This window comes from Elephas maximus, chromosome 3 (assembly GCF_024166365.1).
Source record: "Elephas maximus indicus isolate mEleMax1 chromosome 3, mEleMax1 primary haplotype, whole genome shotgun sequence".
NCBI lineage: Eukaryota > Metazoa > Chordata > Mammalia > Proboscidea > Elephantidae > Elephas > Elephas maximus.
The window spans coordinates 11,327,824-11,348,948 of NC_064821.1; the positions used below are offsets into that span (position 1 = coordinate 11,327,824).

Below are 21,125 nucleotides of genomic sequence, written 5' to 3' on the forward strand. Positions count from 1 at the left end.
TTGTTTTTTTCTACTTTTTGGCTATTGTGAATGTTATTGTTGTTAGGTGCCGTCAAGTTGGTTCCGATTCATAGCGACCCTATGCACAACAGAACAAAACACTGCCCAGCCCTGCGCCATCCTAACAATCGTTGTTATGCTTGAGCTCATTGTTGCAGCCACTGTGTCAATCCACCTCGTTGAGGGTCTTCCTCTTTTCTGCTGACCCTGTACTCTACCAAGCATGATGTCCTTCTCCAGGAACTGATCCCTCCTGACAACATGTCCAAAGTATGTAAGACAAAGTCTCGCCATCCTTGCCTCTAAGAAGCATTCTGGCCACGCTTCTTCCAAGACAGATTTGTTCATTCCTTTGGCAGTCCATGATATATTCAATATTCTTCACCAACACCACAATTCAAAGGCGTCAACTCTTCTTCGGTCTTCCTTATTCATTGTTCAGCTTTCACATGCATATGATGTGATTGAAAATACCATGGCTTGGGTCAGGTGCACCTTAGTCTTTAGGGTGACATCTTTGTTCTTCAACACTTTGAAGAGGTCCTTTGCAGCAGATTTATCCAATGCAATGCATCTTTTGATTTCTTGACTGCTGCTTCCATGGCTGTTGACTGTGGATCCAAGTAAAATGAAATCCTTGACAACTTCAATCTTTTCTCCGTTCATCATGATGTTGCTCATTGGCCCAGTTGTGAGGATTTTTGTTTTCTTTATGTTGAGGTGTCATCCATACTGAAGGCTGTGGTCTTTGATCTTCATCAGTAAGTGCTTCAAGTCCTCTTCACTTTCAGCAAGCAAGGTTGTGTCATCTGCATACTGCAGGTTGTGAATGAGTCTTCCTCCAATCCTGATGCCCCGTTCTTCTTCATATAGTCCAGCTTCTCGGATTATTTGTTCAGCATACAGATTGTATAGGTATGGTGAAAGAACCTTTCCTGACTTTAAACCAAACGGTATCCCCTTGTTCTGTCCGAACAACTGCCTCTTGATCTATGTAAAGGTTCCTCATTAGCACAATTAAATGTTCTGGAATTCCCATTATTGTGAATAGTGCTACTATAAAATTCACGGACAAGTTTTTGCATGGATCTATGTTTTTGGTTCTCCTGGGTATATTCCTAGGAGTGGAGGGGCACATGGTAATTCTATGTTTAATTATTTGAAGAGCTACCAGACTATTTTCCAAAGCAGCTGCACAATTTTTCTTTCTCAATAGCCGTGTATACAGTTTCCAGGTTCTCCACATTTTCACCAGCCCTTGTTACAATCTCAGTTTTTAACAATAGCCATCCAAGTACGTGTGAAACGGTATCTCATCATGGTTTTGATTTGCATTTCCCTGACGCATGCAGATAATTACCGTCTTTTCATGTGCTTATCAGCTATTTGTGTATTTTCTCTGGTGAACGATTTAGATCCTTTGCCTATTTTTAATTAGATTATTTGTCTTCTGATTGAGTTGTAATATTTTTTTTAGATATTCTAGATCAATGTCAGATATACGATTTCTAAAAATTTTCTCCCATTATGTAGATTGGGAGGGAACCCTGGTGGGACAATGGTTAAGTGCTCAACCAGTAATCAAAAGGTGGGTGATTTGAACCCACCAGCCGCTCTGCTGGAGAAAAGACCTGGTGATCCCCTCCCATAAAGATTCCAACCTAGGAAACCCTATGGGGCAGTTCTACTCTGTCATTAGGGTCACCATGAGTAGAAATCCACTAGAAGGCACACAACAACAACATATGGGTTGGGAGCTTTTTCTTATGCAAAACAAAGTAAGTTACTTTACTTACAGAATAAACAGAGATGCAAAGAGAACAGCCAACAATTTTGTAAGAAATGAAAACAAAAAAAAAACAAACTCCTTGCCATTGAGTCGATTCCGACTCATGGCGATCCTATAGGGTAGAGTAGAACTGCCATGTAGGGTTTCCAAGGTTGTAAATCTTTATCTTTCTCCTGCAGAGTGGTTGGTGATTTCAAACTTCTGACCTTTCAGCTAATAGCCAAGCACTTAACCACTGTGTCACCAAGTTGCCAAACAAGTGGCTATTCCACCATGCAGCCCAAGGAGCACCATTGTAGAAACTATGCCCCATCTGAAGTGGGTGGCTCTTCTCCTCTTTTGTTCCATGTAGGAAGGTGGAATGGAGTTCCTGGGTGGTGCAAGTGATTAGCATGCTCGGGTGCTAACTGAAAGGCTAGAGAGTCAAGTCCACCCAGAGATGCCTCAGAAGAACGGCCTAGCAATCTACTTCCAAAAAACCAACCATTTTTTGGTGCTGTGTCGTGCCCATCAGACACTCAAGTACTTTCCTCCCCCCTGCAGCTGCTGTGCTCCATCATCGCTGGGGCACTGCACTACCTCTACCTGGCCTCCTTCACCTGGATGTTCCTGGAAGGCCTGCACCTCTTCCTCACCGTCAGGAACCTCAAGGTGGCCAACTACACCAGCGCAGGCAGATTCAAGAAGGGGTTCATGTACCCCTTTGGCTACGGGATCCCAGCTGTGATCGTGGCTATGTCTGCAGGGCTCAAACCCAATGGATACGGCACATCTGTGCAGTGAGTGTGGTGATGGGGAGTGTGTACACACCTGTCTTCAGGTGATACCAGGGGGAGGAAGGAAAATTTAAATTGATACTGACAAGGCTGATGACAAAAATGCTGACCATATAGTGTCAGCCCTATACAAAGTGCTTCATATACACCATTTCTCTTCATCCTCAAAACAAACCTAAGAGGATTCTATGAAAGAGTTCTGATCAAAAGGGGGGCAATGTGGGACAGAACTCAAATTCTCATGGAATTCAGATTTCTGGAGCCACTGAAGCTGGATGACCCCCCCCCCGAAAAAAAAAACCACTGCCCTGAGGAAATCTTTAAACCTTGTACGGAAACTATCCCAAAGTCATCTTTAAGCCAAACAATAGTTAGCTTAACTAGAAAATAATGTCCACCTTGAGCACTGTGTTCCTTTAAAGAATTATCTATGTGTGATCAAACTGACAACAGCAACTGGAAAGGTTAGATAAGAAGCTTAAAGGGGGCAGTGTGTTTGTGTTAATAGTGTTGAAACTGTCTGGAAAAGGATATTGAGAAAAGTGGCAAACTTGAAGAACACCCAATGTCCCTGAATTGTACATGTAGAAAATCTTGAACTGGTGTATGTTTGGCTGTGTATATTTTCACATACACACACACACAGGTTACACAGATAATAAACTTAAAAGGTTCAAATTCAAGGTCTCCCACTCACTAGCTGGGTGATCCTGGGGAGATTAGTTAATCTCTTTCTTAATTTTTCTCATCTGTCAAATGGGGGTGTTATGGATTGAATTACGTCCCTCAAAAACATGTGTTGTAAAACCTAACCCCTCTACCTGTGGATGTCATTCCATCTGGGAATAGGACTTTCTTTATTATGTTAATGAGGTCGTATCAATGTAGGGTGTGTCTTAAGCCAATTGATTTTGAGGTATAAAAAGAACAGATTAGGCACAAAAGCAAGGAAGCACAAATGGAGGAAGATCTCCAAGGAACCAAGGAAGAGAAGCTGAAAGATACCAGGGTCTTCCCCCTAGAGCAAACACAGAGTGAGTCTTCCCCTGGAGCCGGTGCCCTGAATTTGGACTTCTAGCCTCCTGAACTGTAAGGAAATAAATTTCTGTTCATTAAGCCACCCCCCTCGTGGTATTTCTGTTACAGCAGCACTAGGTAACTAAGACGTCACAGCATTTAGACTAGGAGCTGACACAAGTAAATGTTATACAAATGTTATTATATATTAAAAAAAAAAATTTTTTTCAAATACCACTTTAATAAAAAGGCTACTGTTATTGTTTTCTTTTCCAGTTGCTGGATTAATCTACAACATGGATTTATGTGGAGTTTCATAGGACCCGTATCTGTAGTCATCTTGGTAGGTTTGTAGTATCTGTGTCTTCTATGCAAGTTGAAGATCAGTGTGGATACTAAAATTTCTTTCATACTTTAAGACGGCAGACGTGGTGACCATATTTTATGCTGATAGAGATGATGATCTCTATGTGTCCCTTGTACCTGGGACATCATAGGTGCTGCTACGGATTGAATTGTGTCCCCCAAAATATGCATTGCAATGTTAACTTCTAAACCTGTGGAAGTGATCCCATCTGTGAATAGGGTTTTCTTTGCTATGTTCATGAGGCCAAGTCAGTACAAAACTAGGAAAAAAAAAAAAAAAAACCTGTTGCCATCGAGTCGATTCTGACTCATAGCGACCTTATAGGACAGAGTAGAACTGCCCCATTAGGGTTTCCAAGGAGCTGCTAGTAGATTCAAATGGCCAACCTTTTCGTTAGCAGTCGTAGCTCAACTACTGCGCCACCAGGGTGTGTCTTAAACTCAATCACTTTTAAGATCTAAAAAGAACAGATTAGACACAGACAAGCATAAACTGGAGAAGACAAAAACACAAATGGGGGAAAGATAGATGCCACCTGGAGATCTCCAAGGAACCAAGGAACACCAGGGCTAGAGAAGTCGAGTCAGAGACCTTCCCCCGGAGCTGACAGAGAGAACCTTCCACTAGATCTGTTGCCCTGCATTCAGATTTCTAGCCTCCTAAACTGTGAGAACTGGTGGCACAGTGGTCAAAACAATCAACTCCTACCTGAAAGGTTGGCAGTTCTAAACCACCAGCTGCTCTGAGGGAGAAAGATGTACAGTCTGCTTCCATAGAGATTTACAGCCTTGGAAACCCTGTGGTGTTGCTAGGAGTCAGAGCTGACTCAACGGCTGTGGGTTAAACTGTGAGGAAACAAATTTCTGTTCTTTAAAGCCACTTACCTGTGGTATTTCTGTTATGCAGAAGTGCTTAATGAATATTGGTTAAATAAATGAATTAATGTAGAAATAGATCAGTATTAACATGATAAAATTAGTTTGGTTTGGAAGAGATTTGACCAAGTGTCCTAAAACTTTCCTCAGTCTTTGTATTTCTGTCCTACTCTTAGGCTGTAGCCTGAGGAATAGTCAATATGGGCTAAGATATGCTGCAGTAACAAATAAAGCTTAGAAATCTCAGCGGCTTATTACAACAAAGGTTTATTTTTCGCTCTCACAAACTCCAGTGTAGAAAAGGAGGCTCTCCTCCATGTGGGGACTCAGGTATTAAGGCAGCTTTAATCTGATGATGAGGAGCCCTGGTGGCACAATGGTTAAGCACTTGGCTGCTAACCAAAAGGTCGGCAGTTCAAACCTACCCAGCGGCTCTGTGGGAGCAAAGACCTGGTGATCTGCTACCGTAAAGATTACAGCCTAGGAAAGCCTATAGTGCAGCTCTACTTTGTTACATGCGGTCACCATAAGTTGAAAATCGAGTTGAAGGCTTTCAACAACAATCTTATGACTCTGTTATTTCAACATGTGCACCTCTTGGTTGCTTTTGAAAAGGAAGCAAGCTGGAACACTGTATAGACCTCAGGTACACATCACTACCCCCAATACTGCTCAGAACTCAGCTACATGTCCCAGGTTATCTGCAAAAGAGGCTCGACAACATCTGCCTACGTACCCACATACCGAGAAAGAGGAAGTGATGGCAAGACCACATTGCATTGTCTCTTTCCCACCTGATCATCTACCCACAGTTCTTTTGCAGAACTACAGGAGCTCTCAGTATCTACAGTCTGGGGTGGGGCAGGTGGTTAACATGCTTACCTGCTAACTGAAAGGCTAAAGGATCAAGTTTACCCAGAGGCACCTCAGAAGAAAGGCCTGGCTATCTACTGAAGAACCAGCCACTGAAAACCTTATGGAGCACAGTTCTACTCTGACACATATTGGGTCACCGTGAGTTGGCATCCTCTGGATGGCAACTGGTTTTGTTTTGCTTTGGTCTTACAGTCTCCTGCAAACGAATTTCAACATATTCTAGCAATACAGCCCATACCTTTTTCAATGATTTTCTATCATTCTCTATTTTAACTATCCATATTGGCCTACAAGTGTCTATATTTTATGTTTTCTTCCCCCAGATAAACTTAACCTTTTATTTGATAACCCTATGGATTTTGAGAGCCAGACTTTCTTCCCTCAATAAAGGAGTGTCCAAGATCAAAAGCACAAGGTAAGAAGGCTTTGGATAGTTAGAAGGGTTAAGGATAAATTGTATTTCTAAAGGAAATAACCAATGCATTATGGATCTTCCAGCAGATACCTAAGAAACAGAGTGTGTATATGGGGAGGGAGGGATGGAGAGGTGGAGGTAGCCAGGGGGAAGGAAGTGTTACTGACCATACTTAAGAATAACTGAATGTTTTGATCAAAAATTTTATAGAAGAATCCTGATCAAAAGGGGGAATAATGTGGAACAGAATTCCAAGTTTTAATGGAATCCAGACTTTCTGGATCCACTGAGGCTAAATGAGCCCCCAAAACTGTTCCCCTGAGATAATCCTTAAACCTTAAACTGAAAATATTACCTGAAGTCTTCCTTTATTTTTTTTACTAGCTTAGCTTAATTAGTAAAGAATGTCTGCCTTGAGTACTGTGCTCTTTTAAAGACTATTTATATGGGATAAAATTGACAACGGAAACTCAAAAGGTTAGATAGGTTAGATTTATGTTAATGGGGGAGGAACAACTTGGAAAAGGAGGGTAAGAGGTTGCACAACTCGAAGAAGGTAATCTGTGTCACTGAATTGTACATGTACAGATTGTTCTGCTCTGCATACTCTCAACAACAAAAAAATAAAGGATTTATTTAAAAAAAAAAAAAAAAAACAGTGCTTACTACACCAGGCACTGTATTAGAGATGTATGAAGTACATATACTCATCCCATTTTACAGATGGGCATAACGAACAGTTGAGGGTGACAACAACTATATATTAGAGAATTTCAGCTTTACACAAGAATTCTTCCGTTTTCCTTTGGGTTCTTTTAAATCAGGGTCGGCAAACTCTAGCCGGTGGACCAAATCTGGCCAGCCATCTGTTCCCATACAGCTCACAAGCTAAAAATGGTTTCTATCCTTTTTATAATAAAAAAATAACAATTTTATTTGATACTGGATATATTTCTTGGTGTTTTTTACCATCAACACTTATCTTGTTACTATTACTAATACTTTTACTTTTAACCAAAGCTGTTGTTGTGAGGTGCTGTCGAGTCGATTCCGACTCCTGGGGACCCCAGGTGCAGAAGAGAACTGCCCCGTAGGGTTTCCTAGGCTGTAATCACTACAGGAGCAGATCACCTGATCTCTTCTCTATGGAGCCACTGTGGGTTTGAACTGCCAACCTTTCAATTAGCAGCCATGTGCTTAACTGTTGCACCACCAGGGCTCTGTTTCTATACTTTTTAATGGTTGGGGAAAAAAAAAAAAAAACTAAAGAAGACTATTTAATGATACGTGATAGTTTTCTGAAATTCAAATTTCAGTGCCCATGATAAAGTGTTACTGGCACGCAGACACATTCATTCATTTACATATCATTTACTGCTGTTTTCATACTTCAGTGGCTGAGCTGAGTCATTGCAACAGTTAAGTGCTCAACTACCAACCAAAAGTTTGACTGTTTGAACCCACCCAGAGGCGCCGCAGAAGAAAGGCCTGGCCATCTGCTTCTGAAAGAACAGCCAGTTCTACTCTGCACAGACGGGGTTGCCTCAGTTAGAACTGACTCGACGCAACTGGTTTGGTTTTTTGTTTTGGCCCTTTGCATTCAAAAAATGACTAATCCCAGCTTTAAAGGACAAAGTGTGAGTTAATGGACTGATTTAAGTTTACAGGTAACCATGCAAAGAGTTACGTGCAGAGAGTTGACTAGTAAGTTAGAAACTAATATCAGATGAGGAGCAATTTAAATTAAAATTATGCGTATTTTGAAACATTAAATGTAAGGAGAAAATGCCACTCCATTTGTAAAGATTCATATTCAAGGGGCATTTCTAGAAAATAAACACCAAACCAAAAACCAAACCCCATGTGTCACAGAGTGCAACTGCCCCATATGGTTTTCCGGGCTGTCATATTTAAGGGCAATCCCTGGGTGGTGCAAATGGTTAAGTGCTTGACTACTAGCCCATCGGTTGGTGGTTCAAACCCATCCAGAGGTACCTTAGAAGAAGGTCCTGGCCATCTGCTTCCAAAAGGTCACAGCCTCGCAAACCCTATGGAGCACAGCTCTACTCCACACAAATGAGGTTGCCATGGGTCAGAATTGACTCAGTGGCAACTGACAACATCAACAAAGCGTCAGGGAAGGAGATCAGCAAGACTTTCTCCTATCGTGCCCCAGCGTGGGTTCAAACCACCAACCTTTGGGTTAGTTGTCAAGTGCAAACCGTTTGTACCACCCAGGAACCTAGAATAAGCACACAATGATCGCCACTGTTTTCTTAAATCAACTCCATCTTCATTATTGATTCTTGCTCAGATATTTCATGTATAACCACAGTTCCCCCAAGTCTACCTGGCTTGAGAAAACTTGGCCAATAAATTGCAAAGGAAGGTAAATGAATTCCTGCAGGAAGGACAAAATAATGTTCTGGAAAGAAGACGTCGAGGTTGATAACTCTCCGTATTGGTTTTACCAGGATGCTGACGTTTAAAGCCATTGCTCAGCTCTTTCTCTTGGGCTGCACCTGGTGTCTGGGCTTCCTTCTCGTCGCGTCAATAAAGGAACCATTCAGATCAGTCATCGCCTATGCGTTCACCATCACCAACGTCCTTCAGGGCTTCTACATCTACATGGTCCACTGTGTCCTCAATCAGCAGGTAACGTAGCCTCGTGTCCTCTTCGCAGCTCTCACAGGTGCGGTCCACCCTCGACATTTGCACAGAGTAATCCTCTCCTCAGGGGAGGCAGTGGTGGTTCATTGGTAGAATTCTCGCCTTCCACGCAGGAGACCCGGGTATAATTCCCGGCCAATGCAACTCACGTGCAGCCACCGCCCATCTGTCAGTGGAGGCACGTGTGTTACTACAATGCTGAACAGGTTTCAGTGGAGCTTCCAGACTAACACAAGCTAGCAAGAAAGACCCGGTGACTGACTTCTAAAATCAGCCAGTGAAAACCCTATGGAGCACAACAGTCTGACCCCGTTGTACATGGGGCCACCATGAGTCAGGGGCTGACTTGACAGCAGCTAACAACGACATAGATGATGTACGTTTTATCAAGGTATTTTTATTTAAATTGATGCTATTATGAGTGAGATTATCTTTCCACATGTTTAGAGGTCATTTATAATTCCCTTTCTGTGAGCTAACCATTATGTCCTTTCCCTCATTTTTCTATTGGCTTTTGTCTTTTATCCTCTTGATTTCTAGGAACTCTTTACATATTAGGGACACGGGCTCTTTGTCTTTGATATGTTACCAGGATCTTTTTCCAAATTGTTCTTTTCCTTTGGATTTTGCTTTTATGCTTTCTAGCCATGAAGACTCAGACTTTTTTCCCGTTAAGTACTTAAGTTCAAAGCCTTGATGTTGATATTTCCAACCTACGTCAACCGCATGGTGATCTTATCCTTTTTCAACGCACAAACTTCCTTCTCCAACGTTTTTGCCCAGGGAGACTGTGTGCTCTTCTGTCTCTTAACAATTACTGAATTCTTTTGCGTATGTTTTTCTCATTATTAAAAAGTTCGCTGGGTGCCACGAACAGTTTCACTGGACAACCCATAGGCTGGCAGCCTGAACCTACCCAGCAGCGCTGCAGAAGAAAGACCTGGCAATCTAGTTTCATAAAGATTACAGCCAAGAAAACCCTCTAGGGCACAGTTCTACTCAAACACATGGGGTCATCATGGGTCAAAATCAACTCGATGGCAAAAAATTTGGTTTTGATTTTCTCATTACTATGCCATTAACAGGAGTAGCAGACTCATGACCAGGGCTCCCACGGCAATGCTTTTTTGCAGTTTGACCTCAGCAGACTCCTCCGCTTGATCAGATTTCAACTGCGTTCCTGGCTTGTCTCCGGTGGGTGCAGAAATGGAAGCCTGCTAACGACTACTTTCTTCTTTCTCCTGTTTTTCCAAATATTTGGTTGTTGTTGTTGTTAGGTGCCATCCAGTCGGTTTCGATGTTTTGATAGTGACCCCATGTACAACAGAACAAAATACTGTCAGGTCCTGAACCATCCTCACAATCGTTGTTATACTTGAGCCCATTGTTGCAGCCACTGTGTCAATCCATCTCATTGAAGTCTTTCTCTTTTTTGCTGACCCTCTACTTTACCAAGCATGATGTCCTTCTCCTTATTATCTTAAACTCACTAACTGACAACTTTCTATTTCTACTAATGGATTGTTGATAACTTATAACTATAGGCCACATCTTTACCAACCTAACAAAGCAAACAAACAAACCAGTTGCCTTTGAGTTGATTCCAACCCATGGCAGTTCCAAGCATGTCAGAGTAGAACTGTGTTCCACAGGGTTTTCAGTGGTTGATTTTTCGGAAGTGTATCTCCAGACCTTTCTTTCAAGGTGACTCTGGGTGTACTTGAATCTGAAAACTTCCAGTTAGCAGATAAGCATGTTAACCATTTGCACCACCCAGGGACTCCTAACCTAACAAGTCCATTTCATGTACTTGTGTAATAGAACATAGTATGTTTCCCTCTAACACATTTCTCTGCTGAATACTATGATACTACCCAACATGAAGAAAACCTGGAACAGATAACAGATACAGTTCCATGTGGCATTTCTGTTTACTTAGTTCAACAGCCATTTAGAAAGGGCTGCTAAGTAAGCAAGGTCCATGGGTGGCGCAAACAGTTTGCACTTGGCTGCTAACCAAAAGGTTGGTGGTTCGAACCCACTCAGTGGCTCCACAGAAGAAAAGCCTGGCGATCTGCTTCCATAATCATTACAGCCAAGAAAATCCTATGGTGTACAGTACTACTCTGTAACACATGGGGTCGCTGTAAGTCAGAGTCAACTCGTCGGCAACTGGTTGTTTGGTTTACTAAATTAAAGGGGTTACCTTGGAAGGTTAGCTTAAGGAAAACTGGCAATAATTACCATGCTTATATCTGCTTCCCCCACGTGTCTGTCAGTTTGTCGCACTGTGGGGGCTTGTGTGTTGCTGTGATGCTGGAAGCTATGCCACTGGTATTCAGATACCAGCAGGGTTACCCATGGAGGACAGGTTTCAGCTGAGCTTCCAGACTAAGGCAGACTAGGAAGAAGGACCCGGCAATCTACTTCTGAAAAGCATTAGCCAGTGAAAATCTTATGAATAGCAGCAGAACACTGTCTGATATAGTGCTGGAAGATGAGCCTCCCAGGTTGGAAGGCACTCAAAAGATAACTGGGAAAGAGCTGCCTCCTCAAAGTAGAGTCGCCCTTAATGACGTGGATGGAGTCAAGCTTTCGGGTCCTTCGTTTGCTGATGTGGCACGACTCAAAATGAGAAGAAACAGCTGCAAACATCCATTAATAATCGGAACCTGGAATGTACGAAGTATGAATCTAGGAAAATTGGAAATCGTCAAAAATGAAACATCGATATCCTAGGCATTAGTGAGCTGAAATGGACTGGTATTGGCCATTTTGAATCGGACAATCATGTAGTTAATACGACTATTATTCAAATATACACACCAACCACTAGGGCCAAAGATGAAGAAATAGAAGATTTTTATCAGCTGCTGCTGTCTGAAATTGATCAAACATGCAGTCAAGATGCATTGATAATTACTGGCAATTGGAATGCAAAAGTTGGAAACAAAGAAGAAGGATCAGTAGTTGGAAACTATGGCCTTGGTGATAGAAACAATGGTGGAGATCGAATGATAGAATTTTGCAAGACCAACGACTTCTTCTTTGCAAATACCTTCTTTCACCAACATAAACGGTGAATATACACACGGACCTCGCCAGATGGAACACACAGAAATCAAATTGACTACATCTGTGGAAAGAGACAATGGAAAAGCTCAATATTATCAGCCTGAACAAGGCCAGGGGCCAACTGTGGAAGAGACCATCAATTGCTCATATGCAAGTTCAAGCTGAAACTGAAGAAAATCAGAGTAAGTCCACGAGAGCCAAAATATGACCTTGAGTATATCCCACCTGAATGTAGATACCATCTCAAGAATAGATTTGACGCATTAAACACTAGTGACCGAAGACCAGACGAGTTGTGGAATGACATCAAGGACATCATATGTGAAGAAAGCAAGAGGTCATTGAAAAGACAGGAAAGAAAGAAAAGACCAAGATGGATGTCAGAGGAGACTCTGAAACTTGCTCTTGGGCGTCAAGCAGCTAAAGCAAAAGGAAGAATTGATGAAGTAAAAGAACTGAACAGAAGATTTCAAAGGGCCTCTCAAGAAGACAAAGTATTATAATGACATGTGCAAAAAGCTGGAGATGGAAAACCAAAAGGGAAGAACATGTTTGGCGTTTCTCAAGCTGAAAGCACTGAAGAAAAAATTCAAGCCTTGAGTTGCAATAGTGAAGGATTCCATGGGGAAAATATTAAAAGACACAGGAAGCATCAAAAGAAGATGGAAAGAATACACAGAGTCATTATACTAAAAAGAATTAGTCGATATTCAACCATTTCAAGAGGTGGCATATGATCAGGAACCGATGGTACTGAAGGAAGAAGTCCAAGCTGCTCCGAAGGCATTGGCAAAAAACAAGGCTCCAGGAATTGACGGAATATCAATTGAGATGTTTCAACAAACAGATGTAGCACTGGAGGTACTCACTCGTCTATGCCAAGAAATATGGAAGACAGCTTCCTGGCCAACTCACTGGAAGAGATCCCTATTTATGCCTATTCCCAAGAAAGCTGATCCAACTGAATGTGGAAATTATAGAACAATGTCATTAATATCACACGCAAGCAAAATTTTGCTGAAGATCATTCAAAAACGGCTGCAGCAGTATATTGACACGGAACTGCCAGAAATTCAGGCTGGTTTCAGAAGAGGACGTGGAACCAGGGATATCATTGCTGATGTCAGATGGATCCTGGCTGAAAGCAGAGACTACCAGAAGGATGTTTACCTGTGTTTTATTGATTATGCAAAGGCATTCGACTGTGTGGATCATAACAAACTATGGATAACACTGCGAAGAATGGGAATTCCAGAACACTTAATTGTGCTCATGAGGAACCTTTACATAGATCAAGAGGCAGTTGTTCGGGCAGAACAAGGGTTTAAAGTCAGGAGAGGTGTGTGTCAGGGTTGTATTCTTTCACCATACCTATTTAATCTGTATGCTGAACATATAATACGAGAAGCTGGACTATATGAAGAAGAATGGGACATCAGGATTGGAGGAAGACTCATTAACAACCTGCGTTATGCAGATGACACAACCTTGCTTGCTGAAAGTGAAGAGGACTTGAAGAACTTACTAATGAAGATCAAAGACCACAGCCTGCAGTATGGATTATACCTCAACGTAAGGAAAACTAAAATCCTCACAACTGGATCAATGAGCAACGTCATGATAAACGGAGAAAAGATTGAAGTTGTCCAGGATTTCATTTTACTTGGATCCATAATCAACAGCCATGGAAGCAGCAGTCAAGAAATCAAAAGATGTATTGCATTGGATAAATCTGCTGCAAAGGACCTCTTCAAAGTGTTGAAGAGCAAAGATGTCACCCTAAAGACTAAGGTGCACCTGACCCAAGCCATGGTATTTTCAATCACATCATAGGCATGTGAAAGCTAGACAATGAATAAGGAGGACCGAAGAAGAGTTGATGCCTTTGAATTGTGGTGTTGGCGAAGAATATTGAATATACCATGGACTGCCAAAAGAACGAACAAATCTGTCTTGGAGGAAGTGCGGCCAGACTGCTCCTTAGAGGCAAGGATGGCGAGACTGCGTCTTACATACTTTGGACATGTTGTCAGGAGGGATCAGTTCCTGGAGAAGGACATCATGCTTGGCAGAGTTCAGGGTCAGCGGAAAAGAGAAAGACCCTCAACGAGGTGGATTGACACAGTGGCTGAAACGATGAGCTCAAGCATAACAAGGATTGTAAGGGTGGTGCAGGACCGGGCAGTGTTTTGTTCTGTTGTGCGTAGGGTCGCTATGAGTCAGAACCCACTCGACGGCACCTAACGACAACATCAGTTTATCTTGACATATTTTTAACCCCATATAAATGAACTTTTTAGTAACCCACCGAGTTGTTGTTGTATGCCGTTGTGTCACCCCAAGTGACAGAGTAGAACTGCCCCATAGGGTTCCCTAGGCTGTAATCTTTACAGGAACAGATCACCAGGTCTTTCTACCACAGAGCACTGGGTGGGTGAAACACTTCATGCACTAGTTCACCATAGCCAGCATCAAAAAAAGACTCTATGTGCACGCTTTGGTGTACACATTTTTTTAATGTCAAGGGCTTAAGTTCATGGTATATCAGTAACACCCACATTTGTATCTCTTTGCATGTCTCACCTCTTCTTTCTATTCAAAGTCCTTATTTGCATTTTTGGTCACCATCCTTTATGAAGAAGACGTAGTAGGTCTTCCTTACATAAGGCTCATTTACTGAAGCTATTATTTTTACAAAAGATAAGGTAGTATCAGTTGCCGCTGAGATGACCCTGACTCATGGTGACCCCGTGTGTGACAAAGTAGAACTGTGCTCCATAGCGTTTTCAATGGCTGAGTTTTTGGAAGTAGATCACCAGGCCTTTCTTCCTAGGGTCCTCTGAGTGGACAGATACATTAATGTCTTTTAAGTGTTCGGTTCATTCATGATTGTGACAATGTCATGGGACCAGGCAATGCTTTCCCCTGTTGTACAGAAGGTCGCCAGGAGTTGAAGCTGACTCGACAGCAACTAAGAACAAGTGTTGGGTTCTGTGAAGATACAGAACTGAACACAATAGAACCCTGGTATCTCTTGGGGAGTCTAGTTGGAAAGATAAATATTTGATTGCCATTGGGCTCTGAAGGAAAATGCCAGGTACAGTGAGAGAAGAGAGGGAATGTCCTAACCTAGACCTGGCAGCTAAGTAAAAACCTTCTATGGTGGGAGAATTGGAGCAGATACCTGAAGAAGGAACAGGAGTTGGTTAGACAACTGGGAGCAGGCAGAGGAGGGACGAGGGACTGAAAGAAGGGTATTACAAGTAGGGGTGAGGAGAAAATCGAAGCTGTCAATGATTTCATTCTACTTGGATCAACAATCAACATTTATGAAAGCTGCAGTTAAGAAATCAATCGATGTATTGCATCGGGCAAGTCTGCTGCAAAAGACCTCTTTAAAGTGTTAAAGAGCAAAGACGTCACTTTGAGGACTAAGGTGGGTCTGACCCAAGCCATGCTCTTTTCAATCATTTCACACGCATGCGAAAGCTGGACAATGAATAAGGAAGACTCAGGAAGTGATGCGTTTGAACTGTGGCGTTGGTGAAGAACTTTGAATACACTGTGGACTGCCGGAAGAATGAACAAGTCAGTCTGAGAAGAAATACAACCAGGACACTCCTTAGAAGCAAGGGTGGCGAGACTTTAGTTCGCTTACTTCGGACATGTGATCAGGAAAGACCTATTGCTAGAAAAAGACATCATGTTTGGTGAAGTGGAGGGTCAGCAAAAATGAGGGAAACCCTCCAGGAGATAGACCGACATGAGATGATACACTGGCTGAAACAATGGACTCAAGCATACCAACGATCATGAAGATGACACAGGACCAGGCAGTGTCTCTTTCTGTTATATGTGAGGTGGCCATGAGTCAGAGCTAACTTGACAGCAACTAACAACAACAAGCCAGGGGACATCCTGAACAAAGGTCCTGGGGTAGGTCTAAACTTGGCAGGTGCAATGAGGAAGACAGAGTTGCTGGAACCTAATGAGGAGACAGAAGATGTCAGAAGAGGTGGCCCGGGTGAGACTGTACCGATGATGTAGATCACTCTGAGGATTCTGAACTTGATTCTAAGAGCCAGGGAAATTGTTGAAAGATTCACAGCAGGGGATGGAGGAGTAGTTCCTTAAAATTGTCTCGTTCACCGCATTTGGGTTTTCATAGAATTTGGGCTCATACAGGGTATGTTTGGATATTCAATCCTTCTTGGAGAAAACTCTTGGCTCTTAGTTTAACATTTATTAAAATAAGGAGGCCCTGGGTGGTGCAAACTATTACCATGCTAATTGAAAAGCTAGGAGTTCGAGTCTACCCAGAGGCACTTCAGAAGAAAGGCCTGGTGATCAGTGTTCAAAAATCAACCATTGGAAACCCTACGGAGCACAGTTCTACTCTGACACACACGGAGTCCTCAGGAGTCAGCAGGGACTCCACAGCAGCTGGCTTGGTTTTGGTAAATGGGATGCAGGCAATGGTGATTCCGCGGTAGAATTTTCACCTTCCATCCAAGAGATCCGGGTTCAATTCCCTGCCAGTACACTTCGAGCACAACCACCATTCATCTCCCACAGGAGGCTTGTGTGTTGCTAGGATGTTGAACAGGTTTCAGCAGAGCTTCCAGACTGAGAACTAGGAAGAAAGGCCTGGCGACCTACTTCCAAAAATCAGCCAGTGAAAATCCTACGGATCACGACCATCTGATCTGAAACCAATCCTGGGGATGGTGCAGGACCGGGCGGCATTTCTTTCCGCTGGGCCTGGGATCACCTTGAATCAGGGCCAACTGGATGGCAGCTAACACAACAAATGGGAGTCAGAAAAGAGTGGTTAAAAAATCAGATCTCGTTTTCAGTTTAAGGGTTTTTCCTAAACAAGTATATCGTTAAAATTTTTTTCAGGTACGAGAGGAATACAAAAAGTGTTTTACAAGGACGGATAAAAAGATTGAATCTGAGAGCAATACACTGGCCACTTCTACCACCTACACCCACGTGGTAAGATGATCTCCTCTCCCAATACCTGCTGTCTTCCCAACTGCTCACATCTGCCTCTAGTTGGTTCTTCTGCCTGTCATTAGTTGCCATCGAGTCAATTCTGACTCAATGGCAACCCCGTACGTGCTGAGTGGAACTGTTCTCCGTGAGGTTTTCAATGGCTGTGACCTTTTGGAAGCAGATCGCCAGGCCTTTCTTCTGAGGTGCCTCTGGGGGGGGTTGAACTGCCAACCTTTTGGTTCATAGTCCAGTGCTTAATCATGTGCACCACTCAGGGACTCCTCTGCCGCCCCAATAGCAATGGAATGACATTGTGGTTCTTGGTGTAGAAACTAGTTAGCATTTATGTCAGCTTAATCACTAATTGACTGTAAGCCCAGCTAGGGCGGGGTGTTAGGATACTTCTCCCTGCACAAGGAATGACTGCTCTCTTTTGGAATTATTGGTTTCTATCTAAGTCCAAGGAGCCCTGGTGGCGCAGTGGTTAAGAGACTGGCTACTAACCAAAAGGTCGGCAGTTCAAATCCACCAGCCACTCCTTGGAAATCCTATGGGGCAGCAGTTCTACTCTGTTTTATATGGTTGCTGTGAGCCAGGATCAACTTGACAGCAAGGGGTTTGGTTTTTGGTTTATCCAAGTCCAAAGGAGCCCTGGTGGCACAACAATTAAGGATTCGCTGCTTACCGAAAGGTCAGCAGTTAGGACTCAACAGCAGCTCTGCAGGATAAAAGATCCAGTGATCTGTTCCTGTAAAGATTACAGCCTAGGAAACCCTGTGGGGCAGTTCTACTCTGTCACATCGGGTCGCCATGAGGTGGAATCGCCTCAATGGGACCTAACAACAATAACAGCATCTGTTATCGGTCCAAGGAGTCCCTAAGTGGTGCAAATGTTTATCGCACTCAGTAAGGTTGTGCTAACAGTAAAGGTTAGAGGTTCTATGCTAGGTTGGAAGTTTGTCCACCCAGAGGTGCCTTGGAAGAAAGGCCTGGTGACCTACTTCTGAAAACTCAGCCACTGAAAACCCTTTGGAGCACAGTTCCACTCTGACACACATGGGGTCACCATGAATCAGAGCCAAATCAATGGCAACTGGTTTTTGTCTGAGTCCAAATCCTGGAGTTATAGAAACATGAATGAAATTCTCTTAGTTAAGTGATCTTGGTCCACGGCTCCTCAAGGGTACCAACCAGGTTTCTTTATGGTAGGTTTGCTGTGAGGTTTAAATAGGCCTGTGCTTTGTGACTCTCCAAGGGAGACCGTGCGACTCAGTACTTTACACACGTATTTGTCATGGATTTTTTTTTTTTTTCCTGTAAGAAATCTTTATCCTTTGTGAAACGCCAGTGGCCTAAGAGACATTGGTGGTTCAGTGGTCAAGTTCTTGCTTTCCATGCAGGAGACCTGGGTTCAATCCCCAGCCAATGAACCTCCTGCACAGTCACCACGTCTGTGAGGAGGCTTGTGTGTTGTTAGGATGCTGAACAGGTTTCAGCAGAGCTTCCAGACTAAGATGGGCAAGGAAGAAAGGTCTGGCTATCTGCTTCTGAAATTCAACCAACGAAAACTTTATGGATCACAATGGTCCAATCTGTAACCAATTATGGGGATGGCTCAGGACCTGACAGTGTTTTATTCCTTTGTTCCTTTGTCCATGCGGTCTCCGTGAGTCATGGGCCAACTCAATGGCAGCTAACAACAAGTGGTTGAAAGAACGTAACTTAAGAATTGGTGCTACAGCCAAAATAGTACATGAAGATAAAGATAAACCAAAAAAAAAAAGAAAAAACAAGTTGCCATCCAGCTGATTCCAACTCACGATGACCCCATGTGCATGTGTTACAGAGGAGAACTGCTCCACAGCGTTCTTGGCTGTAATCTTCCTGGAAGCAGATTGCCAGGCCTTTCTTCTGCGGTACTGCTGGGTGGGTTTGAACTGCCAAACTTTTGGTTAGCAGTCTAGTGCAAACTGTTTGCACCACCTAAGGATAAGGCGTACGAACCATCCCTCTTCCTTTATTTAATGATTAAAATAAAGAGACAGTGAATGAAGGGGTAAATAAGATGGATTTCATTGAGATTTAAAAGTAGAAGACACGGATTCCAGTCCTACCTCTATGGTCAATTTGGTGAGCCCCTGGGATCAGTCCTCTCATCTCTGAGACAGGGGGACCAGACATCAACATCCTTATCCTTATTTTCAGGTCTTTGATTTCCTGAACTACAAAGAGTAAACTTAAATATGTTATACCTAGAAGGAAAAACACTTAAACTCTCCTTGGGGTCCACTCTTTATGAATCTCAGCCCCTTTGGCCAGAATTTCAGCAATAACCTTAATTAATTTCAATTCTCTTTATTTACCTCCCACAAACTTACATCTGGAGATGGAAAAATCAACCAATTTGTCTGAAAAAGGAAAAAACAGTTCACTCTGAAAATTATCAGCTGCTCCACGTCACCGCCTGACTTCATTTTCTGGATTCAAAAAGGGGAAAGAATAAGCCGTATTACACAAACACGAGAGAACGGTCTCTCCACGGTGTAGAATGACTGGCAGAAAGTGTGCTTTGGCTGGATGGTATTTTGCACAAGGCTTCATTTACAGCCTTCTTCCTTTTCTCCTTTTTAACGGAAGCATTTCACGCACAAACACACAGCTCTTAAATGTACACTTTAGTGATTTTTGCAAAGGTCTATACGCCTGTGTGACTGTCAAGAATATCAATCAAAGCAAGATATGGAACATTCCTTCCTACTCGTCTCCAGGAGCCCCCCCCCAAGACCCCAACTCAGAAGCAACTGTTGTTTTAATTTCTATTACAGCAGGTTAATTTGGCCAGTTCTTGAAGTTCACACACATGCAATCGTATAGTATATATTCTTGGTGTTTGCCTTCTTTTGTCCAGCATAACCTGTCTGAACTTCATCCATGTTATGCATATATTGGTAGACTCCTCCTTTCTGTTGCTGAGTAGTATTCCACTATATCACTATACTGTATCCATGACCTGTTTAACCATCCTCCTGTTGGTGAACACTTGGGCTATTTCCACTTTGGGGCTATTATAAATAAAGCTGCTACAAACATTTTTATACAAAATTTTTGGTGGCCAGATGTTTTCGTTTTTCTGGGTAAATACACAGAGGTGGAATTACTGGTTCATATGGTAAGTTAAGGAGACCTGGTGGCACCATGGTTAAGCGCTTGGCTGCTAACTGAGAGGTTATCGGTTTGAACTCACCATCCACTCCCTGGGAGAAAAGACCTAGCAATCTTTTCGCATAAAGATTATAACCTGGAAAATCCTATGGGGTAGTTGTACTCTGTCCTACAGGGTCACTATGAATTACAACTGACATGACGGTACACAACAGCAACAAAACACGGTAGATGAATCATCAACTTTAAAAGAAGCTGCTAAGCAGTTCTCCGAAGTGATTGTAATAGTTTATACTCTTGCCAGGAATACAGAAGCCTTCCAGTTCGTCCACGTCCTCAACAACACTTGAAATTGTCAATCCTTTGACCTTTAGCCATTCTAGTGAAATAGAAGAGATATCTTACTGTGGTTTGAAACATGGTGAGCACCTATCCATGAGTCTCTTGGGAGTTTGCATATCATCTTTTGTGAAATGTTAAAGTCTTTTGTCTATTTCTCATTTGGGCTGTTTGTAAATTCAGCATACTGCCGGGTACATTCATTGAGAATATTTTCTCGTAGACTGTGAACAACATCCTATTTTATACAGTATCCATTGCTGTTATAGCTCCCATTGAAATGTGGACTTGGTCCTAACATTATAGCACAACTACTGTCTATGTGGGAGCCCTGGTGGCACAGCGGTTAAGAGACTGGCTGCAAACCAAAAGGTCAGCAGTTCTAATCCACCAGCCGCTCCTTGGAAGCCCTCTGGGGCAGTTCTACTTTATCCTATAGGGTCGTCACAAGTTGAAATTGACTTAACAGCAACGGGTTTATTGTCTGTGTGTGATACAAGGTAACAAATGCAGGGTATAGTATACTAAATATACCTCAGTTTAAGTTCAACAGTGATACCAACCTCAAGGTTGCAACGTTAAAATGGAATAATGGAGTTGTGGACAATCATTAGATGCCTCCCCACATCTAAGTTCCCGTTCTTCCACTTCTTCCACCCAGATTTTTGAGTGGAGAGTTACTTTTTCTTCACTGTGTAGAAGAGATGTGGTTTGGATGTGATTAACCCCACTCTTATCCCCAAGCAGGAGCTCTTTCGGCTTAACC

At 42.7% G+C, this 21,125-nt stretch overlaps 1 protein-coding gene across 1 annotated transcript in view; it reads left to right on the plus strand.

The window, feature by feature from the left end:
- The window catches only part of LOC126072028 (adhesion G protein-coupled receptor E3-like), a 64,867-nt gene extending 44,907 nt beyond the window's left edge, over positions 1-19,960 (plus strand). Inside the window, exons 12-17 of the mRNA XM_049876618.1 lie at positions 2,333-2,568; positions 3,859-3,925; positions 6,024-6,115; positions 8,590-8,770; positions 16,763-16,858; positions 19,245-19,960. Coding sequence (XP_049732575.1) covers positions 2,333-2,568; positions 3,859-3,925; positions 6,024-6,115; positions 8,590-8,770; positions 16,763-16,858; positions 19,245-19,295 — 723 coding nt within the window. The 3' untranslated portion in view covers positions 19,296-19,960. The remainder of the gene's footprint in view (positions 1-2,332; positions 2,569-3,858; positions 3,926-6,023; positions 6,116-8,589; positions 8,771-16,762; positions 16,859-19,244) is intronic.
- Positions 19,961-21,125: the final 1,165 nt, after the last annotated feature.